The sequence below is a fragment of the Ursus maritimus genome, unplaced genomic scaffold (assembly GCF_017311325.1).
Source record: "Ursus maritimus isolate PB19 unplaced genomic scaffold, ASM1731132v1 scaffold_36, whole genome shotgun sequence".
Lineage (NCBI taxonomy): Eukaryota > Metazoa > Chordata > Mammalia > Carnivora > Ursidae > Ursus > Ursus maritimus.
The window spans coordinates 23523762-23551235 of record NW_024426230.1 but is presented as its reverse complement, the minus strand read 5'-3'; the positions used below and the strand labels follow the sequence as shown (position 1 = coordinate 23551235).

Genomic DNA, 27474 nt, shown 5'->3' with positions numbered 1-27474 from the left:
AATACAAACCGGGGCGGGCGGGAGTGGTGGTGATTCGCAGCAACTTCGAGCCAATGTCGGGGAAAACCCGGTGGCGACACAGAATACTTCCAGAGCCTGTGTGAAGGCGAGAACAGGAGTACAGGGGGTCCCCGGGTCCGGGATGAGCCGGACAGGAGTTCCGGAAGACAAGCTCATGAGGACAGCGACGTGCGGCAGGTCAAGGATGCGCTTGGGATCCCAACCGGACACCAGGAAAGGACGCTTTCACCCTTCAGCCTCCGGGCGAAAGAGTGCGGTGTCGCTTCCCCTGTAGCCTACAGGATCGCGGGCCGCAGCCCGCCGGGGATCCGGGACGGCGAGCTCTCGGCCGGGGGCGGGGACCGCGGCGGAGCTTGAGGGTCCCCCGCCCGCGCCGCGTGAGGGGCGAGGCGAGCGCCGGGAGGGACGGGGCGGGGCAGAGGGCGGAGCAAAGCCGGGAAGGGGCGGGGCCGCGGCCGTGGCGCCAAAAGGCGAACATGGCGCCGGAGCGGCTGCGGAGCCGGGCGGTCTCCGCCTTCAAGCTGCGGGGCTTGCTGCTCCGGAGGTGAGTCTTACCGGGGCAGTTTATCGGACGGGAGAGCCAAGGCGAGGCGACCGAGCCGTGCGCGCCCGTACGCGGCGTGGCCTTAAATCACAGAGACCCCTAAGAAACGTGAAGAGGCGAAAGTGATCAGCGGGGTCTAAAGGCTGCGATTCCTTCTTAGGTCTCCCAGATGTTCGCGCCGCGTCGAAACGTTTCTCCCAGGTGGGACGTGGCTGTCCTCCTGCCTGTGCCACCCCGAGCCGGAGACGCGGCGATCTGCGTCCGAGCAGCGGTTCACTGGCGCTGTGACTTGGGCACCTCTCAGCGCCCCCTCCCCCCAAGTCTATGCCTTAGCAAAATGGGAATGATAACCGAGCGACTTCACGTAGTTTGATGAGCGACCTGGGAAAGCCCATACGCGTGTCAGTGGGCTTACTTTGTGAACATTGTGAGTCCTCTCCTTTCTCAGTTTTGGATCAGGTATTATTCCTGAGAGTTCGTAGAGAGTTAAAAAGAGGGCACGTTCCTAGATCTCCCTCCTCCCACTTTAAACATTCCCTTTAGAACTTATCTGATAGTGTCCTGGCCATAATCACGTTTTCTTGTACTTACAGAATGCACTTTTCTAAGATTTTTCTCACTAAGTCTGTTTTGTTTTTTAGAATACAGCATTTTTTGATACATATTTAAATACTTGCTGGATGGGGGCGCCTGGGTGGCACAGCGGTTAAGTGTCTGCCTTCGGCTCAGGGCGTGATCCCAGCGTTATGGGATCGAGCCCCACATCGGGCTCCTCGGCTATGAGCCTGCTTCTTCCTCTCCCACTCCCCGTGCTTGTGTTCCCTCTCTCGCTGGCTGTCTCTATGTCTATCAAATAAATAAATAAAATCTTTAATAAAAAGAAAATACTTGCTGGATGGAATATACTTTTTTTGTACCAGGTTATGATTGCACTTGCTGTGTTGTGGAGAGTTTTTGTTTTTGAAATGATGAGTTTTATGAGCCTTTTAACTTTGCTTTTGGCTTAGTAGTGAACAAGGGCAAGAATGGATATGCCTTGGGAGAAAATAATGAATTTTGTTCAATTGATCCCTGACATTTTGCAAATATGAGCAGTTGATCAATTAACTTTTATTTTCCCTTAGAATTTGACCTAATATTCAGCTGTCATTCATTCATTAATTTAGTCAGAAATTTGCTGAAATCCTGTCTACACAGGATCTTAGCAGGGGAGTCTGCTGCTTCTTCCCTCTGCCGCTGCTCATGTGCTCGCTCTCACTCACTCTGTCTCTCAAATAAACAAATGAAATCTTAAAAAAAAAATTACAATACAGTAAACTGTTCCATTACTTTTCCTGTAGTCTATTGTTAGAAGCAAGTTACTAAATCCGGCCCATACCCAAGGGGAAGGGTGCGCACATGGATGTGAATATCAGGACGCATGGATTATTAGGGGTTGTTTTAGAAGTCTGTCTACCATGGATATTAAGTAGTTCATAGTTATTGAGTTTCACTTGTGAAAAGGATCACAAGAAAGAAGTGCTCTGGTAATGTTTAACAAGGTGACTACTCTAGAGTTAAAGAAGGGCTTCATTAAAGAAGTGGTTTGAGCTGACCGTTCAAGGATAAACAGGACTTGAGTAGGTGAAGAAGACTGGGGAGAAAGGATCCTGTAAAGGCCCTGAGGCAGGAGAGCAGTGGAGGAGCCTAGGAGTTTTGGCAGGGGCCTGATCCTGTATAGGGCTATAGGCTTTGATCTATCCTAAAAGCTGTCCCAGCATTCACCCAAAATGGGTGTGGTTTTAGGGAGTTACTCATCAAGTATCTTTGGACCACCTTCAGAATGCTTGGCACTCTGCCAGAGGATGGCACGGTTGCAGTTTTCAAGAAGCATCATCCATGATAAATTGGAGAGATGGGATACCCACACAAGAAACTAATCACTGAGCAGCCCAACTTAAGAACAATTAGTGTGAGGATTATAACAATAACATTGATGTGAAGTGTGAAGTTGTATGCTACAAACAGAATGGCAAGCAATTAGCTGATTGTTTAGACAGTGTTCATTCTGAGCCCTATTGGTATTTAAATCGGATTCCTGTGGAATTTTTTTTTTTTTAAACTTCAGCCTTATTGAGTTCTTTTGGAGCAGGGGGGTTCTTGTGATTTCAGTGAGTGTTGCTTCTATGACTATATTCATATGTCATAGTTTTTTTCTAGTCTACTTGTCTAATTCTGAAATTGAAAACAATGACAAAATTACTGAAATTTACTTTAAAGCAAATGCATTAGCAAATCAATAAATATATACTTAATCGTTATGTTCAGGACATTGAAGCAAATGAAGTCGTACCTTAAATGTAAGGTGGTAAGTGGTACAAGGCTGTTGGTGATGTGTCGGATCGGAGGTGTATAGGAATTTTAACAATTCAGAAGGAAGGGGAGGTTGCAGCAGGTAGGGCTGGTCTAGGAAGGCTTCCTAAAAGACAGATGTGATTTGGGGCTTTAAGGATGGTTATATTGGCAGGGGATAGAAGGAAGAATTTGTTCAGAAAGGACAGGAGAGGTGAGCACTGCATGCAGCGAAGAGTGACTAGATTTTAATTTCAGTGCCAGATTGATGAGTGTTTGCCAGTTTTGGGCATAAAACTTTGAGCCTCAGTGACCAATGACCTGCCTCATCTTTTCTTTCCATCCCAGTGAAGCCATTAAGTACCTCACAGAAGCTCTTGAGTCTGTCAGTGAAGTAGAGCTTGAAGATACACTGGAAAAGATCATCGATGCAGTTGAAAAGCAACCATGTAAGTGACATTTTCTGATAGCTCTTAAATTAATATAGTTCTACCTCCTCGGTTAGATTTATAGATTGAGTGGAAGCTGAGGATTCCATATGAAGATACTGCAGTTTTATGAGACATACCCATGGTGGCACTTCTTCCCAAGGGGTAACCTCTAGTTCAGGACGTTCCCCAGAGACTCTTAACAGTTCTTCCCCGTCATGGAGCTGTCACTGCCAGCTGTTCTGCACTTGACTTCTGATTTTCATCTGGTCCTTACGGTCACTTTTGTCTCTCTGCATGCCTACTACTTCGTCTTACTTAGGTTTGGTACTCCTAATAGTTTTTCGGGGAAAAAAGAATAAGTGAGCCGGACTAATTCTCCCTTCTGGCTCCAGCCTTTCTTGAGGGATCTTTTTGTTAAATATTTAACCTTTTACCACAAGCAGGAGCCTACAAAGGAGAAATGCTCTTCTAGGTGCAAACGTCCAGTGTTTCTAGAGCAGAAACAGGTGTGGCTTGCTCTCAGGCGTTGTATTGATGCTAGTTTCTTCAATTACATGGGAAGACATATGTTCCATGATACAGGAGAAATTACCATTATGTCTCATTTTCAGTTCCAAAGGCAGAATTTTAAATATACCTTTGCTTTTAAAAAACTATAGTTGAAAATTTAGAAAATTTTATTAATTGTGGAAAAGTGGTATATATTCCTTTAAGATGGCACATGGTATTTTGCCTGAGAATGTAACAAAGTGTTCAAGGGTGCCCACTCTGGAATCAGGCTTGGATTTGTGTTGCCATCTATACTTTCTAGCTGTGTTCTTGGGCAATTTATTCAGTCTCTCAAAGTTGCACTTCCTCCCCCTTTTAATATATCAACATATGAACAACAATCTATAAGGACATCTAATCTAATGGCAATATGCTTGTGAAGTACTGAGCATAGTGTCACACTTAAGGGCTTAATAAGTGGTGGGTGTTATATCTGTTACTGTCATGCCTATGGAAATGGCATTGGTGGTGAAAGTTCTACTCATGTAACCTTCTTAAACCTAGGAGTTTACAGAAGTGTTTGTATAACTGAATTTATATTTTTAGACAGTATTTAGAAAAGTAAGGCATTTGGCTGTGTATTAAGATATTACAAGCATATTTGAGTCAAAGATGAAGGTTTCTGAGATGTGGCTTGTGTTATTGTTCTGACCTAACCCTTTTTTTGGTCCTGAGAACAGTGTAATGAGAATCTCAGGGTTAGTGTTGGCAGATTATTTTCAGGAAAAAAGCTGTCTGTGGAAATAAGTACTTTTTATGCCTGTTTCTAAAATTGAACTCTGAAATTCTCTTTTCAGTGCCATCAAACATGATCGAACGGTGTGTGGTGGAAGCAGCGGTCCAGGAATGCAGTCAGTCTGTGGACGAAACTATGTATGTGGACAAAATGAGCTTTTCCCCCTGCTGGTGATATGAAGTGCTTATTTTAAATTATTTTCTTGGGGAAAGAATTAGTGGTCAGCATTTCTACAGTGGTTATTTCTTAGTGTTTCTTTTTAACTGATAGCTTGCATTATAAACCTCATTATTAAGTGACTCATTTTTACTGTTTTTTCCAGGGGATTGGAGATTACAGTGTTGTTTATACCATTACTAACTTTTGCAACTACCCACCAGATCTCACTTTATATTCTGTATGCTACCAGTAAATTGAATTGAATATTCAGAAATACACTTTGCTTTTGCTCTTAGGAAAGTGCGGTGTCCAGAGAAGTTCAGCGACTTACGCTGGGTCACATGGTGAATGGCAAAGAGGGTGGAACCTTAGTTTTATGATTCTTTCTGTTAACTCATGTTATGAGAGCTGAGGAATTTATATGGCAATAATTTTTCTGGGTTTTATTTCCAAGTGTCCCTCTTTCCTTTCCTCTTTTGAATATGATACTTTTTTCCAAAATCACAGGGTTTAATTGGGAGGAAAACAACTGGTAAAATGGACAGAGAGTATTAACTTTAATAGTTTTTCCTCTTTCGGGCAATGGGGATCATTGACAGGAGTCATTACCGTATTAGAGCTGCTAAGAAAATAGAGAAATTGAGGAATTTATTTACTTATTTATTTAAAAGATTTTATTTATTTATTTGACAGGAAGAGAGAGAGAGAGAGCACAAGCAGGGGGAGAGGCAGGCAGAGGGAGAGGGAGCAGCGAGCCCTATGTGGGGCTCCATCCCAGGACCCTGGGATCATGACCTGAGCCGAAGGCAGATGCTTAGACTGAGCCACCAGCCAGGTGCCCCGAGAAATTGAGGAATTTTAATTTTAACCTTGCAAACTCATTATTTAAGATACTAGGGTACAATGACATACCCCTAAAGCCATCAATAGAAATTCAAAATGACTGTTTCGAAGTGGAAGGATTATAATCATAAAGTAACCATTAAAGTTAACTGTTGTTTCTTTCTAGCTCTTTATATTCCACAGTTAGCCAATGCAGAGGTCCACTGGGGCTGAAAGGTAAACAGTCCTTGCAACTTCAATTGTCAAAAAATTATTATATTATATTGGGGGCGCCTGGGTAGCGTAGTCGTTGAGCATCTACCTTCAGCTCAGGGCGTGATCCCGGCGTTCCGGGATCGAGTCCCACATCGGGCTCCTCCGCTGGGAGCCTGCTTCTTCCTCTCCAACTCCCCTACTGTGTTCCTGCTCTCGCTGGCTGTCGCTCTGTCACATAAATAAATAAAATCTTTAAAAAAAAAAAAAAAGAAAGAAAATTATTATATTATAGCATAAGAGAGGCTTTCATTTTTATAGATGAAGTGGCATGAGAATTCAAATAACCTGTCAAGACTGACCCTAAAAAAATGTTGGAACCATACCTGGAATCTAGGTTTTCTTCAAGTCCACTGGTTCTCTGCGACCCTATACTATGTGTTACCACCAGGGTCGCAAGACCGTTTCGGACCATACTCAGTCTAGGAGATAAACAAATAATATTTTAGGGAAGATTTTTTTAGGTTGGAATTTTAGGTTGGAATATTTATGCAATAGTGCTGTGAATTTTTTTTAAAACTTCATTCAGACGTGGTTATGTTATTGTGTCTGAAAGGAAGTTATTTTGTTGAATTTCTTTCTCTAACACTGTGTCAAGGATATGGCCAGTATTTTGGGGGTTCTTTTCTATTTTATACCTGGTTCCTGAGACACTTTTGCATAATACTTTGGATTAAAAAATTGTTGGAAATGAATCATATTCTTTAATAAATTATAGCTCATGAAAGTAGTACTCATGGGGAGAGATTTCTTTCAAGATATAACTATTTTATACATACATGTTCTTTTTCAACAGATGACATTCTTAATTAGAAGTTAACTTGTTATTTTTGCTTGAGAGTATTGGCTATGCTATCTTGTCTCTGAGAGGAAAATTTTACCCCATATTATGACCCTATAGAAATTATGTATATGATGCATGGAAAGTACATTCATATACCATAAGATTATAATACAAGTTTTTGTGCTCACCTAGAATACTTGTTTTAGTAAATCAGGTTTATGTTTTTGTGGGCTGTTTTTCAGAGAACACATTTTCAATATCATAGGAGCGTTTGATATCCCACGCTTTGTGTACAGCTCAGAAAGAAAAAAATTTCTTCCGTAAGTATACCATCTATTGATTTTAAGCTAATTTCAGATGCACATTTCTTTCAGAAGGCATATAGTCCATGATTCGTTTTTGGCCTACCTCTGTGTATTGTGATAGTTATAAGTAGGCATTTCTTTTTTTCTAGTCTATTAATGACCAACCACCCTGCACCAAATTTATTTGGAACAGCAAGAGATAAGGCAGAGCTGTTTCGTGAACGATATACCGTTTTGCATCAGGTAAGCTGAGGGGGGAAATGAGACTAAGCTTATGTAAGAGTCAGTGTTAATTAAAGGATGGAATTTTGTAGTCCAGGGTTCGTCATCCAGTAGACTCTAGCTGGGCTGTCTATGTTTGAAACCATGTGGGGGATACAGAAGTAAAAACAATTGTTTTTGTGATGATAAAAATAGCAGCTTACATTTATTACCTGCTTTTAATATGCTGAGCACTGTGTTTAGCACGTTATGGACATACTTACCTCATTTAATCATCACAACGTCGGTGTATGTATAAATGCTATTATCCTCATTTTTTCCATTATTTTTTAAAAATACTTACTTGAGAGAGAGAGAGCAAGCACAAGGGGCCGGGGCGGGGGGGGGGGCAGAGGGAGAGAGAGAAGTGGGGCTGATCCAGATCATGACCTTAAACGCAGACGCATCACTGACTGAGCCACCAAGGTGCCCTACAATTATCCTCACTTTACAAATGAGGAACTGAGACCTAGGTATGTTTAGGACCTTGACCAAACATCACATATAGCAAGTATAGACAGGATTTGAATCCAGTGTGTCTGACTCTGGAGCCCAGCCTTTGCCTACTACACTGTACTAGCTTCTAGCAGCTTACAGTCTGTGAGGTTACAGACATTGGCACGAACAAAATATAAAGTAGAATTTTATAGGTGCCGTAAAAGAGATACAGAATTGGGAAAATCAGGGAAGCCTTCAGGGAAATGATGGCATTGGACATGGGCCTTGCCTGCTTTGATCCCGTGGAAATGGGGAAAAGGTGGTGGTGATGGTGTGAACACAGACACAGCAAAGGGAAAGAGTGGAGTCTGCAGGAAATGATGAGCAGTTAATCCATTCTGTGTGTAGAGGAAGGCTCATGGAGGAGGGTAGGATGGGATAGGTTTGGAAAGGCAAGTGGGAGCCAGATCGTGGGAGCGCCTTGGATGCCACTCTCCGCAACTGGGACTCTGGTTTCTTGGTGCAAGAAGCCTTGGGATACCAGAGAGACCCAATCACAGCTGGGCTCTCTGAGCACTTCTCTCCCAGCACATTTTGGGGTGAATTAAGAATGCAAGTGAACAGTTAGGGGAGTCTGTGGTATTGGTCCTGCCAGAAATGACAGCTGGGGGGAGGAAGTGACAAGGGTGCAGACGGGACTGCACCAGAGCAGTGGAAGCCATCACTCATGGTGACTGAGTGGATGTGAAGGAGAAGGGAAGAGTGAGGGCTCTGAGATGATTAAGGTTGTGAGTCCAAGAGAGTAGGACAGTAGAATAATATGTTAACAAATAAGAAAAAGGGAATGTTTGGGGAAGATGATGCCGATGTTGCAGGTTCTGTTTTAAACATTTGAGTTAGGGCGCCTGGGTGGCTCAGTCATTAAGCCTCTGCCTTCGGCTCAGGTCATGATACCAGGGTCCTGGGATCGAGCCCCGCATCAGCCTCCCTGCTTGGCGGGAAGCCTGCTTCTCCCTCTCCCACTCCCCCTGCTTGTGTGCCCTCTCTCACTGTGTCTCTCTTTGTCAAATAAATAAAATCTTTTTAAAAAAATAAATAAATAAAAATAAACGTTTGAGTTAAGGTTGCCAGTGGGATATCAGGTGACAAGTACACTGAGAGCTGAAGAAAGAGATCTGGGCAGAGAGGGATTTAGGGGCCATCTGCCCAGAGGAGTAGATGGAGTAGAGGAGTAGACCCTCTGAGAAAGAGAGGCAGCCGTGGGGGAGGCGGCGGTGGAAGGGAAAAGGAGAGAATTGTGGGGGCCGGGCCGGCATGGTGTTAGATGGCAGAAGCAGAAGAAGGTTTCAAGGAGAGGAAGCCTGAAAAAGGATGAAGAGGGTGGGCACTGGGGATGCCTTTTCTCTCCCGCTTCCATCACCTACATAACGTTGCCAGATCAGTCTTCCTGACGGGAAGCTCTGGTATTGTCGTGATTTTGCACAGAAGTCTTTCAAATACAGATTATACTTAGTGTTTGAGATCTTCCACTTCATCTTTTTGGCCAGATCTCTACTTTTCCTCTGAAAGTCCTCTGTGCTGGAACCAAAAATGAAATAGAGAATGATTGTTCGTTCTTTTCCTTGTACTATTCACTCTCTGGACTGCTCTCCCCTCTTTTCTCTGCTGCTGCTGAAACCTTCCTAATTCTGGAGGGGCCTTCTTCAGTTCCTCCTCTTTTCTGGACCTCTTCTTGATCAGTTGGATGCAATCTCTTCCTGCTTTAAACCACTGACTATGTCAGTGTGTCTCCTACAGCATTTACCAGAGTTGGCCCTGCCTTGTGTTTGGGCTGGATATCCCTGTTATCAGACACTCCTTGTTTACATTCTCAGCCACATTTGGCACAGTGCTTTCCATAGAGAAGATGCTCAAGTAAATACTGCATTCTTTTTCTTTCTTCTTGAAAAAAATTTAAAAAAAAATTATTTATTTATTTGAGCGGGGGGGGGGGGATAGAGGGAGGAGCAGAAGGAGAGGGACAAGCACACTCTACGCTGAGTGCAGAGCCTGATGCAGGGCTTGATCCCACAACCCTGAAATCATGGCCTGAGCTGAAATCAAGAGTGAGATGCTTAACCAACTGAGCCACCCAGGCGCCCCCATCATCCAGCAATTTTTAAAAATTGATTTTACTTTTATTTTATTTTTATTTTTTTAAAGATTTTATTTATTTATTTGACAGAGAGAGAGACAGCCAGAGAGATAGGGAACACAAGCAAGGGGAGTGGGAGAGGAAGAAGCAGCCTCCCAGCAGAGGAGCCCAATGTGGGGCTCGATCCCATAACGCCAGGATCACGCCCTGAGCCGAAGGCAGACACTTAACGACTGAGCCACCCAGGCACCCCAAGTTCTCCCTATGAGATGACAGAGGCCCCTACAGCCTCAGCAGCTCTTGGAAAGGGAGCTCGTCTGTTCCAGTAGCTCTGGGAACAGCCTCTTAGCCGCTCTTAGCTTGAGGCACTTACTCAACCCTGAACCATTCACTGGCTAAGGCGGGGAACACTTCGATTCCCTAGGCCTTAGTGGCCTGTTGATAGAAGGGGGAAGGGACACCAGCCCTGCCTAAACCACATGGGCCACAGTGGGGTGGGGAGATGGCTCCCCAGACAGAAGCTCCAGCTAACCTCTTACCTGTCTGACGTTCTGCTTTGTGCAGTTCATGAGCCAGCTGTACTGACCTTCGCATCACTTCCCAGATACTTTTGTAACTCTCGTGACACATCCCTTCCTCTGCCGGAAATGTCTTGTCTCTTTTGGTTTCTTACTAGCAAAGTCTTATTTATCATTTAGGGTCTCGTTAAATGCCCCCTTCTGCCTGGGGTCCTTTGTTGTATGGCGGCCCTCGACTTTTCTCTCACAGACCCCTGTGCTCTGAGGATGACACTTAGTTTATTGTCTTCATATCCTCAGCCGAGAGCTCACTGCCGCTAGCCACACAATAGAGCTTTTACTTAAAAAAATTTTTTTTAAATGCTTTTTTTATTTTCAAAATTACATTGCTAAGTATTTGTATATTAAAATACATGGTCTTTCAGGGGCGCCTGGGTGGCACAGCGGTTAAGCGTCTGCCTTCGGCTCAGGGCATGATCCCCGCGTTATGGGATCGAGCCCCACGTCAGGCTCCTCTGCTAGGAGCCTGCTTCTTCCTCTCCCACTCCCCCTGCTGTGTTCCCTCTCTCGCTGGCTGTCTCTGTCTCTAATAAATAAATAAAATCTTAAAAAAAATATATATATGGTCTTTCAAATTTATTGAGACTAGGCAGTAGTGACATTAGTTTAAGGACAGTGTTTTGTCAGAGTACTATTTAAATGAATTTTTAAATTTTATTTTAATGAGTTTTAGTGTAAAATGTCTGATTCAGTAATTCATGTGAATCTTTCTTTTTTTATAGAGGACCCACAGACATGAATTATTTACTCCTCCAGTGATAGGCTCTCACCCTGATGAAACCGGAAGCAAATTCCAGGTTAGAACATTACCCTAGTTGTTTAGGGGGTGTAAGTATATAAGTTAAATATGTATTGCTTAATTCTAATTTATTAAAATTTAAATGAAAATGAATCACTGGTAACTGTTTAACCAACTAACTGACCTGTGCATGCTCACTGTTAATAAAGTCTGTTCCAAGACCCCCCGTGGATGCCTCAAACCACAGCTAGGACCAAAACCTGTATATACCATGTTTTTCCTACACAGACATATCTGTGATTAAAGCTTAACTTATAAAGTAGGCATAGTAAGAGATTCATAACAATAATAATAAATCAGAACAATTATAAAAGTATACTATAATAATTATGTGAATGTGGTCTGTGTCCAAATATCTTATTATACTGTACTTACCCTTCTGGTGATGATGTGAGATGGTAAAATGCCTGCATGTTGAGAAGGAGTGAGGTGAATGATGTAAACATTATGACATAACTTTACTACTGACCTTCTGATGATTCATCAGAAGAAGGACCATCTGCTTCTAGGCCGCGGTTGACAGAGGGTAACTGAAATCACGAAAAGTGAAACTGTGGATAAGGGGGAAGCGACTGTAATATGGTATGAGACTTCAGTCATTGCTAAGAGCCTGAGTTGGTATTTTAGCTTTTTATAGGATTAATTCTATTGTCTGAGTTTTATATTTGATTCTCTACTATAAAGTAGGTGTAAATACTGAAATGCACACTCAAAATTTACTTATTTATAAAAAGATTAGTTTCTTCAAAAAACTTATTTTCAGTCTTTAAAGAATTTATTTTGTCTTATTTTAAGCTTAAAACAATAGAAACCCTCTTGGGCAGTACAACCAAAATTGGAGATGTGATTGTTCTTGGAATGATAACCCAGTTAAAAGAGGTGAGTTAAACTTAATAAGCATCAGACTGTTGTTTTCAGCCCGGGCTGATGAAATGTCAGTTGCTATAGGATTCCTGCCCAGGGTACAGGGCCGTATTCTCCACGGAAGGTTCTGGCCTCAGTTAACAAGTAGCCTTTGCCCAGGCGTTCAGTTTCCTGAGGACACGTCAGGAAGGAGTGTCTTACACAGGCCACCGGTTTGCGTGGTCTGAAAGTAGTCCCCAGTGACCTCTGGTTGAGTTTCTGAACAAGCGAGGCTGCAGACCACATCCTGCTCCCTCGGAGAGGGACACTGCTGACTGTCAGGCGGAGGCACCTGGTGAGGCCCGCGGGACAGCCCGCCAGCGCCCCTCTTGCCGTCTCTGGATCTGCAGCGGTCCTTCTCCCGTACAGTGAGGAGTCTCAGTCTCAGGCAAGTGACTCTGAGGCGACCAGACTAGCAAATGGAAACGCCTAGACCAGGAAATGCTCATTTTTAAAAATCCACTGTACTCTACTATATTCTGTTGTCAATGTTGTATTTTAATTATTTTGACCTAGTATTCATTTTTACATAATTATGGACATACTTCTTTTAACTTTTTTAGGGAAAATTTTTTCTGGAAGATCCTACAGGAACAGTACAACTGGATCTTAGTAAAGCTATATCCTTATTTATTTATTTATTTACTTATTGTTTTCTTTATTGAGATTGATGATAGTTTTTTTTTTTTATTTTTTAAAGATTTTTATTTATTTATTTGAGAGAGAGAGAAAAACATCGTGAGCAGGGAGGAAGGGCAAAGGGAGAGGGAGAAGCAGACTCCTTGCTGAGCAGGGAGCCCAGTGTGGGACTTGATCCCAGGAACGTGGGATCATGACCTGAGTCGAAGGCAGATGCTTAACCCACTGAGCCACCCAGGTGCCCCTTCATTTTTACTTTTTTAAATCTATGTTACATGAGTTGGGGACATTGATTATATATCATTCTCAAGTTAACCTATTTGGGTTCCCGCTGTGTTACAGATGGCGATGACGTAGCAATCAAGACATAATCCTAGCCAGAGACAAAAAAAAACCTTTAATTCTCCCTTATTTGAAGAATCCAAACAAGTCACTGAGGAAGTTTAGAACAAGCTAAGAATGATCCATAGTGTCACTATTACCAAACTACATCTTAGAATCAGACATGGGACATTTAAACCTACAATTTTTTAAGCTATCATCTATTCATAGTTTCAAGTATGAAGACTTTGAATTTATTATTTTGGGCCCAGAATGTGTGTTGATTTTATCAATCCCTTCAAGCATAGAAATATTTTCCTGAACTGTTGTGTACCAGTTCCACAGTGGCTTATACACAGAGTCATGCTTTGTCTTAGCAGAAGGTAAGTCAGTATACTTTTTTCCTGTCCTCCTCATTCTACAATAAAAGCATTTCTACATTGGTTAAAATATATTAACATGATATAATTGGGGAGAACATTGCTTATAAGAGCATACTTTTGACAACATTAAATAACTCTCAGACTGGTAAATGGGCCTGGGATTTCTTTTTGGGGTGACAAAAATATTCTGAAATCGGTGGTGATGGTTGTACAACCTGTGAATATACTACAAAAACCACTGAATTGTATACTTTAAAGGGTAAAGTGTAATGTTATGTGAATTACATCTTAATAAAGTTGAAAAAAAACCCCAGATTTTACATAGGGTCATAAAACGAAGCATTTCCTAATCTTCATACCTTCTCTCTCTGTACCCTAACATGTATTGTGAAATTAAGAAGTGGGAAGTTTTACTTTTTTTTTTTTTATAAAAGATTTTATTTATTTATTCGACAGAGATAGAGACAGCCAGCGAGAGAGGGAACACAAGCAGGGGGAGTGGGAGAGGAGGAAGCAGGCTCCTAGCAGAGGAGCCTGATGTGGGGCTCGATCCCAGAACGCCGGGATCACGCCCTGAGCCGAAGGCAGTCGCTTAACGACTGAGCCACCCAGGCGCCCCGGAAGTTTTACTTCTGAATCTATTTCTGTTTCATGACTTTTTTAATGTAGAACTGAGCCTGTCTTTGGCTCTGAAGCTGCTGTGGGCTGTAGCTTGGTGGGACTGGCAACTTTCGTAGCTAGTTGACAGAGGGTGAGACAAAGATTTAGCATTACTGCTTTGTGTTCCAGTTTCTTCCTTTCAAATAAGGAGAATTGGACAAATGAAAGTGATTTGTTACTTATCTTTTTTCAGGTTGGTTTGAAGATGGGGTGTTTCATGTCAATGCCTTCGGATTCCCACCCACGGAACCCTCTAGTACTACTAGGTATAAGATGTTTGACTGCAGCTCTGTGGGAATTTTGTAATACTGGCTTTGTAAGATAGGATGTCATATGTCAGTTACTATAAGGCCCCGGGCTTTGTGTCAGAATGCAAAGACGGTGAGAGTTAGAAGACGGGGCTGTGTAGGTAACTGAAAACTAGCGCATTGATTCCTGATGACTTGCGGTCTCGTCTCTGTACCTTGGCTTTTTATGGGAAAGATTTCCAGTCTTCCTGTCTCACTTATCTGTGGGGTTGATTAGAAGTCCAACTGAGATAAGAGGTAGGAAAACACGTAGCAGAATGTAATGTTCATGTTATCTAAAGCCTTATTTTGGTTTTCTACTAATGACTAAACTTACAAGAGGCAGATTATAAAGCTCTTTCATTTAAGCAAAAGCATCATATTATTAGAGCCATTCCAAAAGGACCTTCTCTGAGAGGAGAGAGTTCCCTGTCACTCATGTTATTTGAGCAGAGGGTAAATGATGGTGTAAAAGTTACAGCTGGTGGCCTGGGGTTGGAGGTAATCCACGAACCTTTCTTTTTTCCCATTTGAGGTGTTAAAACACGTTTTGTTTCCAATGTGTAAGAACTAGGAGATTTCTCATAAAAGTCTAGATTTCGGAGTTCTCTTGAACAACCAGATCTGGCAAAAGGGTGCTTGACTTCCCCCCGGGCTCCCACTCTACGGCAGGGATTGCCCACTTCGGCCAGGGCATGTGGTGCGCCCTAGCTCATACCTCAGGATTTAGTGCTACCTCGCTGAGGCCCGTGAGCTTTCGAGTTTGCCATGTCTGGGGGAATTAAAGTTGCCTTCGAATCTTGAGATTCTATCTGTGATTACTGAAGATTTCAAGAAGTGTAAGAATGAAGATTTTGGTCCAAGTACACCTATATAAATTCAGGTGGAAAGGCCGTGTTTGCTGGCTGGGAGTCGTGGGCAGAGCAGCTTCTCCTGGTGGACGTTCTCTAGGGGAAAGTGCTGGTCGTGCTAAGGAGAACACGAGCCCTCCTCCAGCCAGCTCACTTCTAAGAGAATGCACTTAGTGCCAGTTTGTGGCTTTTTACACCGTGATAGGTTTTCTTTGGAATATATTTAAGGAAAGATTGCTGTTACATTGGCATTTAATTTTCATACAAGTTTCAAAATTACTACTTAGGAATGAGAGGTAGAATCAAGGAGGCTGGCCATGAGTATTACCATTCTGTTTCAGCCTCCTGCAGAGCCTGCCCGAGGAGGGGTGTGGAGAGTTCTCCAGGAGCTCAGGCCTGACTCTCCGACGCTTGCACCCCTTAACTGGGACGGCCACAGGCGAATCACTTAGCACTCCTGAACCTCATTTTCGCTTTTGTAAAATAAAGAAAATAGAATCTGCTAGATGAGCTTTTTTTTTTTTAGGCTTTAAGACTATAACCTGAGCTGTGTTTATATATGTACATATTTTAATTAGGGACCACATATACTTACATACATCCAGGGAGAGAGTTTCTTTTTATGCATGAATACACAGGTCTGTATCTTTTTTTTTTTTTAACATTAAAAATGGACACATACGTTGCTTTGTAACCTCCAAAGTGTCACAATCCTGGGATGTAGGTTCCCCTCTGTAGACCTCTGTAAGCCCTTAGAATAAATTTCTAGAAGTGGAATTGTTTGGTTAAATGGTTAGTGCTTTTTTTGAGCACTTTGATTAGATATTGTTTAAATCAAATTCCCATTTCTCTGTCTTTCAACTACATTTTAATATTTGCTTTAGTCAGTTTTAAAAGACACAGATCCAGCCTATTAAGTATTTATTTACTGTTCTGGTATTCCTTATCTTAGGACATTTAAATAAACTTGTTTGCTTTTTAAGTACTACAAATAGTATATTTTCATGGTACTGTGTACACTAAGGGGGAAATAACCTCATTAGAAAGAAGCTAAATTTGTAAAATTATTAGAAAACGTGCAACAAGGGGCGCCTGGCTGGCTTGGTTAGTGGAGCATGCGTCTCTTGATCTGTAGAGATTAAACAAGAAATCTTAAAAAAAAAAAAATGGAAGAAAGAAAAGAAAGAAATCTCCAAAAGAATATAGGATAGAAGCTAATATTATGTCATAATTACCTAGGGCATACTATGGAAATGTTAATTTTTTTGGAGGGCCTTCTAATACATCTGTGAAGACTTCTGCAAAACTAAAACAACTAGAAGAGGAGAATAAAGATGCCATGTTTGTGTTTATATCTGATGTTTGGTTAGACCAAGGAGAAGTTTTGGGAAAGCTTCACACCATGTTTTCTGGTGGGTGCCATTTTTTTCTACTCTTTTGAACTCAGTATAAGGGGTCAGGTCTTAAAACTAAATTGTTAAAAAATGTAACTTTTTGAGTAGTCTATTTTCTTGTAAATGTTGACTCAGCAGTGGCATATTTAAGAGAGATCATCTTACAGATTTACATTTTTACATTTGAAAAATTACTCTGTGTGTGTACTCATGAGAAGTAAGAATTAGTCCTAAATTAGTATAAGAATGGATAAGAGCTTGGGCTTTGGAGTCTGACAGAAGTGGGTTTAAACTGCAGCCTGAGACCTTGGTCAGGTTACTTAATCTCTCTCTTAGCTTATAGGGATGTTGTGAAAATCAAGCCATTGCAGGGCCTGGCATATAGTAGGTGTGCAATAAATGGGCAGCATTGCTACTATTATTTAAAAATAATAGTTATTAAAATAAGTTATTATTAAACTAGTAAGTTTTTATTATTAAAAATTCATGGTTAGGGGCGCCTGAAGTGTCTGCCTTCAGCTCAGGTCATGATTCTGGAGTCCCAGGATCGAGCCCTGCATGGGTCTCCCCGCTCAGTGAGGAGTCTGCTTCTCCCTCTCCTTCTGTGCCCCGCACCCCAGCTCTTGTTCTCTCTTTCTCTCTCTCTCTCTGACATAAATAAATAAATAAAATCTTTAAAAAAAATTCATGGTTAGTCTTAGTTGGTGGAGTATGTGACTCTTGATCTCAGGGCCATGAGTTCAAGCCCCATGTTGGACCTAGAGCTTACTTAAAAAACAAAATAAAACAAAAAACCCCTCATAGTTAAAGGGTTTTTAATCTGATTTCTAGACTCAGAAACTGATATTCATTTTATTCTCTTATTTTTAGGTTATTCACCAGCACCTCCGACCTGCTTTATTCTGTGTGGTAATTTTTCATCTGCACCGTATGGAAAAAATCAAGTTCAAGCTTTGAAAGGTATTGAAGGTCTACTAAATAAGTGTTTCTACATTTATATAAACTAAACTGATAAGAAGTGATATTTTGATTTCATTCAAAAGATGCAGGGTTGTATCTAATCAAATATAATTTGATTTTTGTGTGCATTATATTCAAATTAAATTTAATATCCCTTTAAAATTTTAGATTCCTTAAAAACTTTGGCAGACATAATATGTGAATATCCGAGTATCCACCAAAGGTAATGATTTCTACTGCTATATTTTTATAAGTTTTTTAAAAATAAAAAATGCATTCCGAATTTGATATCCATGATTATTAAGAAACAAAGAAAAATATGAGAAAATCAGTGCTAAGAGATAAAATTATCCTCACATCGTGATAATGTATGTTACACTGTACTAGAGATTTATAGTGAAAAATATTAAAAGGAAGAGTGTTACTTTCAACTATTTTGAATTTCTTGGTGACATTACTCTAAATATCTAGAGCTGCACTCTTCACTATGACAGTCACTGGCCACATGTGTCTCTTTAAATTTAAATTATTTTAAGTTAAATATAATTTAAAATTCACTCACACTAGTCATAGTTCAAGCACTCAATAATCAGTGCAGATACAGGCATTTCCATCACTATAGCAAGGTCTATTGGACAGTGTTAGTCTGGAGACTTAGTAGTTCATTTGTTAAAATGCATGAAATTTTATTAAAAATATTAAAAATTCATAATGGAATTAAAGGCAGTAACTTGTTTTTAGACTATCGGATAGTGTTGCCGTAATTTATTTTTTAAATGAATTATGTTGAATTTTGCTGCAGTAGTCGTTTTGTGTTTGTACCTGGTCCAGAGGACCCGGGATTTGGTTCCATCTTACCAAGGTAAGTTTTGTTTAGATTTTTCTAACAGTAAAAAAAAATTTGTACAATTCAAAGATATATTCTGTACCTCATAAATTGTTTTTATAGGCCACCACTCGCTGAAAGCATCACTAGTGAATTCAGACAAAGGGTACCATTTTCAGTTTTTACTACTAATCCTTGCAGGTAAATATTACCATTTTGTTACACTTTTTTTCCTTTCATTTCAAAATTAACTTGATTCTTAAACTGTGTCTCCCAGCCTTGACTGCCATGAGATAAAGAGAAAATTTCTCTTTATTTTAGGTTTCTCAAAACTTTTTTGTTTTAAAGATTTTATTTATTTGTCAGAGAGAGAGCGAGCACAGGCAGGGGAAGCAGCAGGCAGAGGGAGAAGCAGGCTCCCCACTGAGTAAGGAGCCCAAAGCGGGACTTGATCCCAGGACCCTGAGATCATGACCTGAGCCGAAGGCAGATGCTTAACTGACTGAGCCACCCAAGCGTCCCAGTTTCTCAAAAATTTAAAAATATTTTAACATGATTTAATTTTAACACATTTAATTGAATAATGAATTTAGAAGCTGAAAACCAGATGGAGATTTAAAAATTGATATACTCATTTCACATACTTTAAGTTACAATGGAGGGGCGCCTGGGTGGCACAGCGGTTAAGCGTCTGCCTTCGGCTCAGGGCGTGATCCCGGCGTTATGGGATCGAGCCCCACATCAGGCTCCTCCGCTGGGAGCCTGCTTCTTCCTCTCCCACTCCCCCTGCTTGTGTTCCCTCTCTCGCTGGCTGTCTCTATCTCTGTCGAATAAATAAATAAAATCTTTAAAAAAAAAAAAGTTACAACGGAAAAGTGAGAAGATGATGTGTTTACTGCATGTGCCACTCACTGTAATCACAGGCTGTCACCCAGTCCTTGGTCCTCCTCTCTTTTCTGCCTGCACTCACCCCTTCAGTGATCCTGTCCACTCCCAAGGCTTTCGGTCCCATGTACGTATCGCCACGTCAGCTCTCAACCTGTTCTGGACCCCAACCAGTCACTCAGGCCAGAAACTTGGGTTTCTCGCACGTGCAGTTTTTCAGGAAGTCTTCAAAATACATGCAGAATGCGGCTGCATCCCAGCATGCCCACCTCTGTGGCCCTCTACCATCTTCTCTAGCCTGGGTGACTACAGCAGCTTCCTCGTTGGTCTCCAGCCTCTCCCCCTGCCCTCCTTCTGAGGTCTGTTCTTAACGAGGTGTCGGGGTGGTCCTTTGACACATAGGCCTATCACGTCCTCCTTACTGACCCTGAAAGGTGGGACCCCCTCGTGCCATTCAGTAAAGCCCACATCTTCACCGTGGTAGTCAGGGCCCTGCATGACCTAGCCTCCTGTTCCCTCTCCAATTTCCTTTCTTCCTCATTTATTCCAGTCACTGCAGCCTCCCTTCTGTTCCTCAAACATGCCAGACATGCTGCAGCTCGGGGCCCCCACTGTACCTGCTTCGTTGGCCGGCACGGTGGTCTTTCTCTGCAGATCTGCGTGACTAACTCGCCTCCTTCAAGTCTGTGCTCAGATCAGATTCCGTGATCAGCCCTACCTGTTTTCATTATCCTATTCAATAGGCCAGCCTTCTGGCCCTTCTCTCCTCACAAATGATCCCTAATAGCCTGTTTTTCTTTTTTTCATACACTTAGTCATCTCCCCATATCCCTACATAATCATCATGTTTATTGTTTATTTTCTCAGACTGCCCTGCCCCCAGTAGAATATAAACTGCATGGGGACTGGGATCTTTTTGTTCTGTTCGTTCGTCCCTAGAATGGTGCCAGATGCATCTGAAGAGCTCAGTAAATTACTGTTGAGTGAATGGATCAATAGATTCTAGCTGAACTTTTGCTGTGGTAAACAATGGGGGGGTGGCTTTGTATCATAAAACATTTTGCCTTTTAAACTATCCCATATTTTTTTCCTGAGGAAGTCAAATTCAGCTACTGTTTTCATTTCAGAATTCAGTATTGTACACAAGAAATTATTGTCTTTCGTGAAGACTTAGTGAATAAAATGTGCAGAAACTGTGTCCGTTTTCCTAGTAGCAATTTGGATATTCCTAATCATGTAAGTTAAGTCTTCTTTATTAGACTGTCTTAAGTGTTGCATTATATAAGATTTTGTTAAGCCACCTAATGACTTGCCCTTTTATGTTTATTTATGGTTCAAAATAATTTGAACATACTTTTGTCAGCAAGTTAATTTTTGTTACTAAGTCCGTGTTTCTCAACTTTCTCACTGAAGTATCCCCTAATGGGCAGAGGAAAACCTAGAATGAACAGGAAATTTCTTTGAAGCTTCCTATTTTGCTTTTAAAACTCATAAATCTTACATTGTACTTCAAAATAGATGTATATTTGTTTAAAAAAAAAAGTTTATGCTCCTCACATTCCTTATTTATATGCTACGTCCACATCAGTGTTCCCTGACGTGAACTGTCGACCCCTGGTTACATGAGCCCCTGCGCCACTTTGGGAAACGTGCAGGTGGATCACACAGCACTTTTTGTATTTATTTTATAATATTTAAAGTTTATGTAGGCTGCATATCTATTGTTGGCATTACTCAAGCTGTGGGATTAATTTCTTTTAAGTAATCTCTACGCCCAGCACGGGGCTTGAACTCACAACGCTGAGATCAAGAGTCAAGTGCTCCCCCGACTGAGCCAGCCTGGCGCCCCTGTGGAATTCATTTTAGATGAACGTAATTAGTAACTAAGTTTATTGTACAGCTATCAGTACAGTTGTTCCAATATGACTATTTGGGGTAGTAGCTTTTATGATATATGGTATTAAATGAAAACTTACAGATTTTTCCTAAAATACAGGATAGTTAATTTCATTTTTTTTTTTTTTAAGATTTTATTTAGTTGAGAGAGAGAGAGCAGTGGGGAGGGACAGGGAGAGAGAGAAGCAGACTCTGCACTGAGTGGGGAACCCGACATGGGGCTCGATCCCAGAACCCTGAGATCATGACCTGAGCTGAAGGCAGACACTTAACTGACTGAGCCACCCAGGCGCCCCTAGTTTCATTTCATATGAGTGTTTCCCAAAGCTCTGTGATTCAAAGTCCTCCTAATTGTTTCTCAAATTTTTCTTAGTCCTTTTGGTAATTGATATTTAATTTAAAATGATGTGTTAGCAATTTTAATTTTTATAAATGAACTGAAGTTTGTTTTATATCATTCTTTTGTAGTTTGTAAAGACTATCTTATCCCAAGGACACCTGACTCCTCTACCCCTTTATGTCAGCCCAGTGTACTGGGCATATGACTATGCTTTGCGAGTGTACCCTGTGCCTGATCTCCTTGTCATCGCAGACAAATACGACCCTTTCACTGCGACCAATACGGAATGCCTCTGCATAAACCCTGTAAGAATACAGTTAACGTTAGTCATAGTTTGTCAAGATTAGAGTGTTATTTCTTTAAATTTAAAAAATATATATTTAGTAAAATTATTGTTGTATACAAATGTACTATTAGTGAAACACTGAATTAATTTGGTATACAAAGAAAGTTCTTCAACGTTCAGGAAAGCATGTGGCTATAAAGTAAAGGGAATTCAAACAATACACTGAAGCTTATAAATCTAAAGGTGTCTTTTCCCCTTCAGAGTGCTGCCTTGGGATTCCTTTCTGGCAACTGCTTTCAGAGCCTACAGCTCATTCTCTTTAAATATATTAATGCCCTTTGTGTATGATTTTGATTTCTGGAAATTTGTGCAAGTCCCAGAAATGTGTAAGCCCGATGAATGTGGAAAATCTTACTGGGATACAATTTCTTCTCAAATTTTGGGATACAATGCCTTTTCAAATTTTGGGAATAATTACTGCATAAACATTGTTGATATGAAACAAAATATCTTCACTAGTGATTTCTAATCTGTATGTTTCCTTGATTCTTGTGAATTTTAGACCATAATACCTTTGTTTCATCTGGGTCATCTCTAGAAACATGGCATACTGTTGGTTACTGCTTTCCTCAAACACTCATTTATTTTGTCCCACTTCCGCTAAGACAGGGTTTCTCAGCCGTGGAACTGCTGACATTCTGAACCCAGGGATGTTTTGCTGTGGCACACCATCCCGTGCTTGTAGGGTGCTTGCAGCATTCTTGGCCTCTCATCCTGAGATGCCAATGGCAGCCCCCCAGTTGTGACAGTCAGAAATGTCTTAGGATATTTGCCACATGTCCCCTGGGGGACAACCTTTTCTGTGGTTGAGAACCGCTCTAAGGATGAGCACAGGCAGTGGGTTTTGTTTTACGGTTCGAAATTTGTGGCCTGATTTTTTTAGAATCTTTATTCACTTTCCTATATTCTTTCACAGTAAAACTATTTCTTTATTTAAATTTAACTCTTTGGGTGTTCTCATAGTCAATGCTTTATTGGATAACGCCTTATTTCTGAATTCTTCCACTTTCTCTTCCTGTAGGCCAGTAAACAACCACCTCCTACACCATCATATCCTTTTTTACTTTATTTATACCTTTTGGGTAAGCCCAAAACTTCTCACATTGCTTCATCCCTTTTTTTTTTTAAAGATTTATTTATTTATTTATTTTAGAGGGAGAGAGAGAGAGCATGAGTGGGGGGAGGGGCAGAGGGAGAGAATCTTCAAGCAGACTCCCCGCTGAGCGTGAAGCCCAGTGCGGCCCGGCCCGGCCCAATCCCACTGCCCAGGAGATCACTACACAAAATCGAGTCGGACGCCCTGCTTCATCCCTTCTTGATACTTACCCTAACGAATGTCTGCAGTGGGCAGACCCTGAGTTAGTGCCAGGGACACAGAGACTGAAATGAAAAGACCGTCTGTGCTGGAGTTTAGTGGACAGACAGTTGTGTTACTGCTCGGTTGCTCTGGGGGCACCGCAGACGGCCGTGAGCGCGGATTCTCACTGGAAAGAGGGGCGGGAAAGCGTTCTTGAACGCGAAGTTCCAGTGTCTTATTTGCATATGTAGCATCACGTGGTACTGTGTATTTCTTACACGAGGATTTCTCACTCCTAAGCATTTCCAGTTATGTCTGTTAGTATAAGACTGTCTAGCCAACTTGAAAGACTTTTGCTTCAAGTGGAAACATTTTATAGTAATACCTTCTCTCTATAAAGATGAGGAAAAAAATCTCTCAATACTTTATAGTTACATCTTAAAACTTTAAGTCATGACCAAGGAATTTGAGCTTAAAGATAGGAATTCTTTTATAAAAGTTGAATGCTCACTTACAGGCATTTTTTTCTCCAAAGGGCTCTTTTCCAAGAAGCGGATTTTCATTCAAAGTTTTTTATCCATCCAACAAGATAGTAGAAGACAGGTAAGTATACCCCCGGAAACAGCAAGGAGGAGCTGTCTTTTGGCATGGTCAGAGAGTGTAATCTTGAACACACAGCCCAGTTGTCTTTATTTTTTGGTAACGAATACAAGTACATGATAACAACTTCAAACAATGCTTAAAGTATAAAATTGAAAAGGAAAAAATACATCTGCTTCCTAACCCTGAAATCATGATTAAGTTTCTTATATTTTTTAAAGGTTTATTTATTTGAGAGAGAGTGCATGCACACATGTGCGCACGTGTGCGTGAGAACGCGAGCGTGAGAGTGCGCACACGCAGCGACGTGCGTGTGGCAGGGTGGGGCAGAGGGAGGGAGAGAGAAGGATCCTCAAGCACACTCCTGGCTGTGTGTGAGCTTAACTCGGTGCTCAATCCCAAGAGCCCGAGATCATGACCCGAGCCGAAATCAAGAGCCAACACTTAACCAGCTGAGTCACCCAAGTGCCCCTCTTATGTATTTCTTGAAAAAACAATTATGCATTGTTCTTGCTGCTCAGTAGTCATGGAAAATTTAAGTCCATTCAGTTTATGAGATATTGTAAATTTTCCTCTTGGATTTCCTCAGTTGACATATATTTGATTCTTACTATATTCCACACACTGCTTAGTTTTTGGAATGAATATAACCAGACAGATACTCTCATTAAAGTCACAGATATTCTAGTCTATTCTATAATCCCAAAAAGCGTTTGACTTTACGTAGCCCACACTGAATCCTAAAAATCCAAAACTGATCTGGAATGCCATGTGGTAAGAGCAAGCACTCACCTCCAGTGTCTTGGCTGCCTGCTCTCACCTGGATGCCCCTGAGGGCATTTGATTTGGTGACCCCAGGATTACTGAGGGCTGTCTGTCTGGAGCATATTTTGTCCACCTTTAGAATGGCTTTTACTGAACTGCAATTTGATGTGAAACTTACTCTGCTATGAAAATCTGTAATGGGCACTTTCAGCAGGTCTCAGGACAAGAGGATTCTGTGTCTGTCCCAAGCAACTGTTTATCTTAGGGGAGACTGTGAATCTTCTAATAAACTCCCTTTGCTTTCACTGCTAGGAAGCACAGCCAAATGTGTAGCTCACTTCTCTAGTTGCAGAGGGATTACTAGCATAAATGTTGGGTGCAGCCCTGACTTTCTCTTTTTTTTCTGAACTGTATTTTCCCATTACTTGAATTTCTTCATTTACTTTTATCTTATTACATCTATCTCTGCAAACCATTTTAGACATTTTTTTAAAAATGAGCTGGAATATAAGTAAGCCACAATAGGAAATTAATTGATTTATTAATTATGATAGCAGAAGACACTTCAGTTACATTTCTGGTAATGGTCCCCAGCTGCCATGCAGAATTATTTTGTGTTCTAAGCACTTTTTATAGAACTCCATGATAGTTCCTAACATTATTGTATTAGAAGTCATGTATGCACCTGTCTTCCTTAAAAGCCTCTAAAATAGCCCTTGACTTAATGCTCACCATTCATGGAGTTGAAATAGCTGGTTCCTTTAACTTCTATAGACTCAGATGCTGAAAAGCCTTGACGTGATTTCCGAACTATAACTTAGTAGTGATAATTGAAGGAATCATTTTAGTGCTTGATCAAACAGGTTGATGTATGTTTATTTTTGAGAGAACAGAAAACAATTTCAAGATATAGTGGAATCATTTGGTCTTCCTGATACTTAGTTTCTCCAAAGAGGAAATCTTTTGGTAGATTATTTATGAAATCATATTGTAGCGTTAATCACAGAAACATAGTCAAAGTAGGTAAGGTTAACTGTCTTTCAGCAGGGACTCTCACACAGTTGTTTATTTAAAAAAAACAGTATTGGGGCGCCTGGGTGGCACAGCGGTTAAGCGTCTGCCTTCGGCTCAGGGCGTGATCCCAGCGTTATGGGATCGAGCCCCACATCAGGCTCCTCTGCTATGAGCCTGCTTCTTCCTCTCCCACTCCCCTGCTTGTGTTCCCTCTCTCGCTGGCTGTCTCTCTCTGTCAAATAAATAAATAAAATCTTTAAAAAATAATAATAATAAAAATAAATAAATAAATAAAACAGTATTGGTGATGTAGTGGAGAAATACCCTTTTCACACATAGTTGGGTGGTAAAAAAAAACCCCTTATGGAGGGCAATCTGACAGGACTTCTTAAGACCTAGACTGTATATACCAGCATTTACATTTCTAGGAATTTATCCTACGGGTAAACTTGGGCTTATGCATAAAAGTAGGTACAAGCGTTTTTACTGTAGTTTGTATAATAGCAAAACAAACAGTTTAAATGGGTACCTGTATGGGCGTTACGGGGGCGCCTGGATGGCTCAGTCAGCTGAGCATCTGACTCTTGGTTTCGGCTCAGGTCATTATCTCAGGGTCGTGAGATCGACCCCCGTGTCAGGCTCAGCTTGGGACGCTCTCTCCCTCTCCTGCTGCCTCCTCCTGTGTACTCTCTCTAAAATAAATAAATAAATCTTTTTAAAAAAGTAAATAAATGGGTACCCATTTAAATGTATGTACTTCTTCAGAATTTTTCCAATGGATTTAAATTTCAAAGCCTTAAAGAAGGGATTAGTTTTAAAAATTATAGATATATATATATATTACTAATTGAAAAAAGGTATAGAAGTGTTCATTGTCTTCTACCACTTACGTATATGTTATTAAAGCATATACCCCCCCCCAGTAGATGCTTATATATGATTAGACTGTCTTTATAAGGACAAATAGAGTGTGAGACTGACTTATTTTTCACTTCTTCCCCTTTTGAATTTGGAACAATGTGCATATAATGACCTATTTTTTAAATTAATTAAAACTAAGTACTTAGAAATGTACAATAACTTAGGTTTCCAACATGTTTAATTTTATGAATTTCTGTTTTCAGCAAACTTCAAGGTTTTTGAGATTCTTAAAGAGCAGTTGAAGAAAGAAAATTCATCAGTTCGCTTAATCTTATATTTATGTGATTTTGATAAGTTCCAGTAAACTTATGATAAACTCTACAATGTTCTTAGATTTGTATTTTATGAAATTTTGGTATTAAGTTATAATAAACATGGTACACTTGACAAAGTTTTACAGCAATAATATTTTCTGTATAGCCTTAATATGAATATATGCATGAAGATATAATCTGATTAACATTTATGCTTAAAAATTAAAGTCTCATTATTTCTAGACTAGCCATATGCTAATATTCATTTTAAGAAAAATACAAATATTTAAAATTTTCTGAATCCTTATTTTGTCTAACTTAGGTTTTTATCACCATAAGAATTGAGAGTCCTAATAGTGTATATTCAGCAATTTTCAAACTAAATTTTAAGTCACAGAATTTATTCTAATAATAGTGAAAGCCTTTGTGTCAGGATATTACTAAGGTAATCATTTCATAATTATCTTTTGGCATTGGAGATTTTTTTTTAATGATTTTATTTATTTATTGGACAGAGCACAAGCAGGGGGAGCAACAGACAGAGGGAGAGGGAGAAGGGGACTCCTCACTGAGCAGGGAGCCTGATGTGGGGCTTGATCCCAGGACCCCGGGATCATGACCTAAGCCTAAGGCAGCTGCTTAACTGACTGAGCCACCCTGGGCGCCCCCACACTGGAAATTTAAAAACACATAGTCGCCATAGATTTTACATTCAGAAGACACATTATCTTGAAGCAGCAGGTTTTGCTCTTTGGATGTGATCACTA

At 40.8% G+C, this 27474-nt stretch overlaps 2 protein-coding genes across 3 annotated transcripts in view; one reads left to right on the top strand and one right to left on the bottom strand.

Moving 5' to 3' along the window:
* KLHDC1 (kelch domain containing 1) overlaps nt 1-623 on the bottom strand; it is a 55710-nt gene extending 55087 nt beyond the window's left edge. Inside the window, exons 1-2 of the mRNA XM_040620872.1 lie at nt 577-623; nt 10-96 (exon numbers count right to left, since the gene is read on the bottom strand). The gene's annotated coding sequence lies outside the window, so the exon portion shown is untranslated. The remainder of the gene's footprint in view (nt 1-9; nt 97-576) is intronic.
* On the top strand, nt 95-27248 carry POLE2 (DNA polymerase epsilon 2, accessory subunit). Of its 2 annotated transcripts, XM_040620870.1 has the most exons (19): nt 95-565; nt 3245-3345; nt 4674-4749; nt 6893-6970; nt 7105-7198; nt 11089-11163; nt 11961-12044; nt 12632-12688; nt 13363-13411; nt 14265-14337; nt 16449-16621; nt 17474-17563; nt 17732-17786; nt 18366-18425; nt 18513-18590; nt 20402-20510; nt 21639-21815; nt 23689-23756; nt 26657-27247. In XM_040620870.1, exons 1-19 carry the CDS (start codon nt 498-500, stop codon nt 26673-26675), a joined length of 1584 nt encoding a protein of 527 aa, XP_040476804.1. In that variant the 5' UTR covers nt 95-497; the 3' UTR covers nt 26676-27247. The 2 variants fall into 2 exon arrangements, with proteins under 2 accessions (XP_040476804.1, XP_040476805.1); XM_040620871.1 differs by lacking the exons at nt 14265-14337; nt 16449-16621 and having other exon boundaries at nt 26657-27248.
* The last annotated feature ends 226 nt before the right edge of the window (nt 27249-27474 follow it).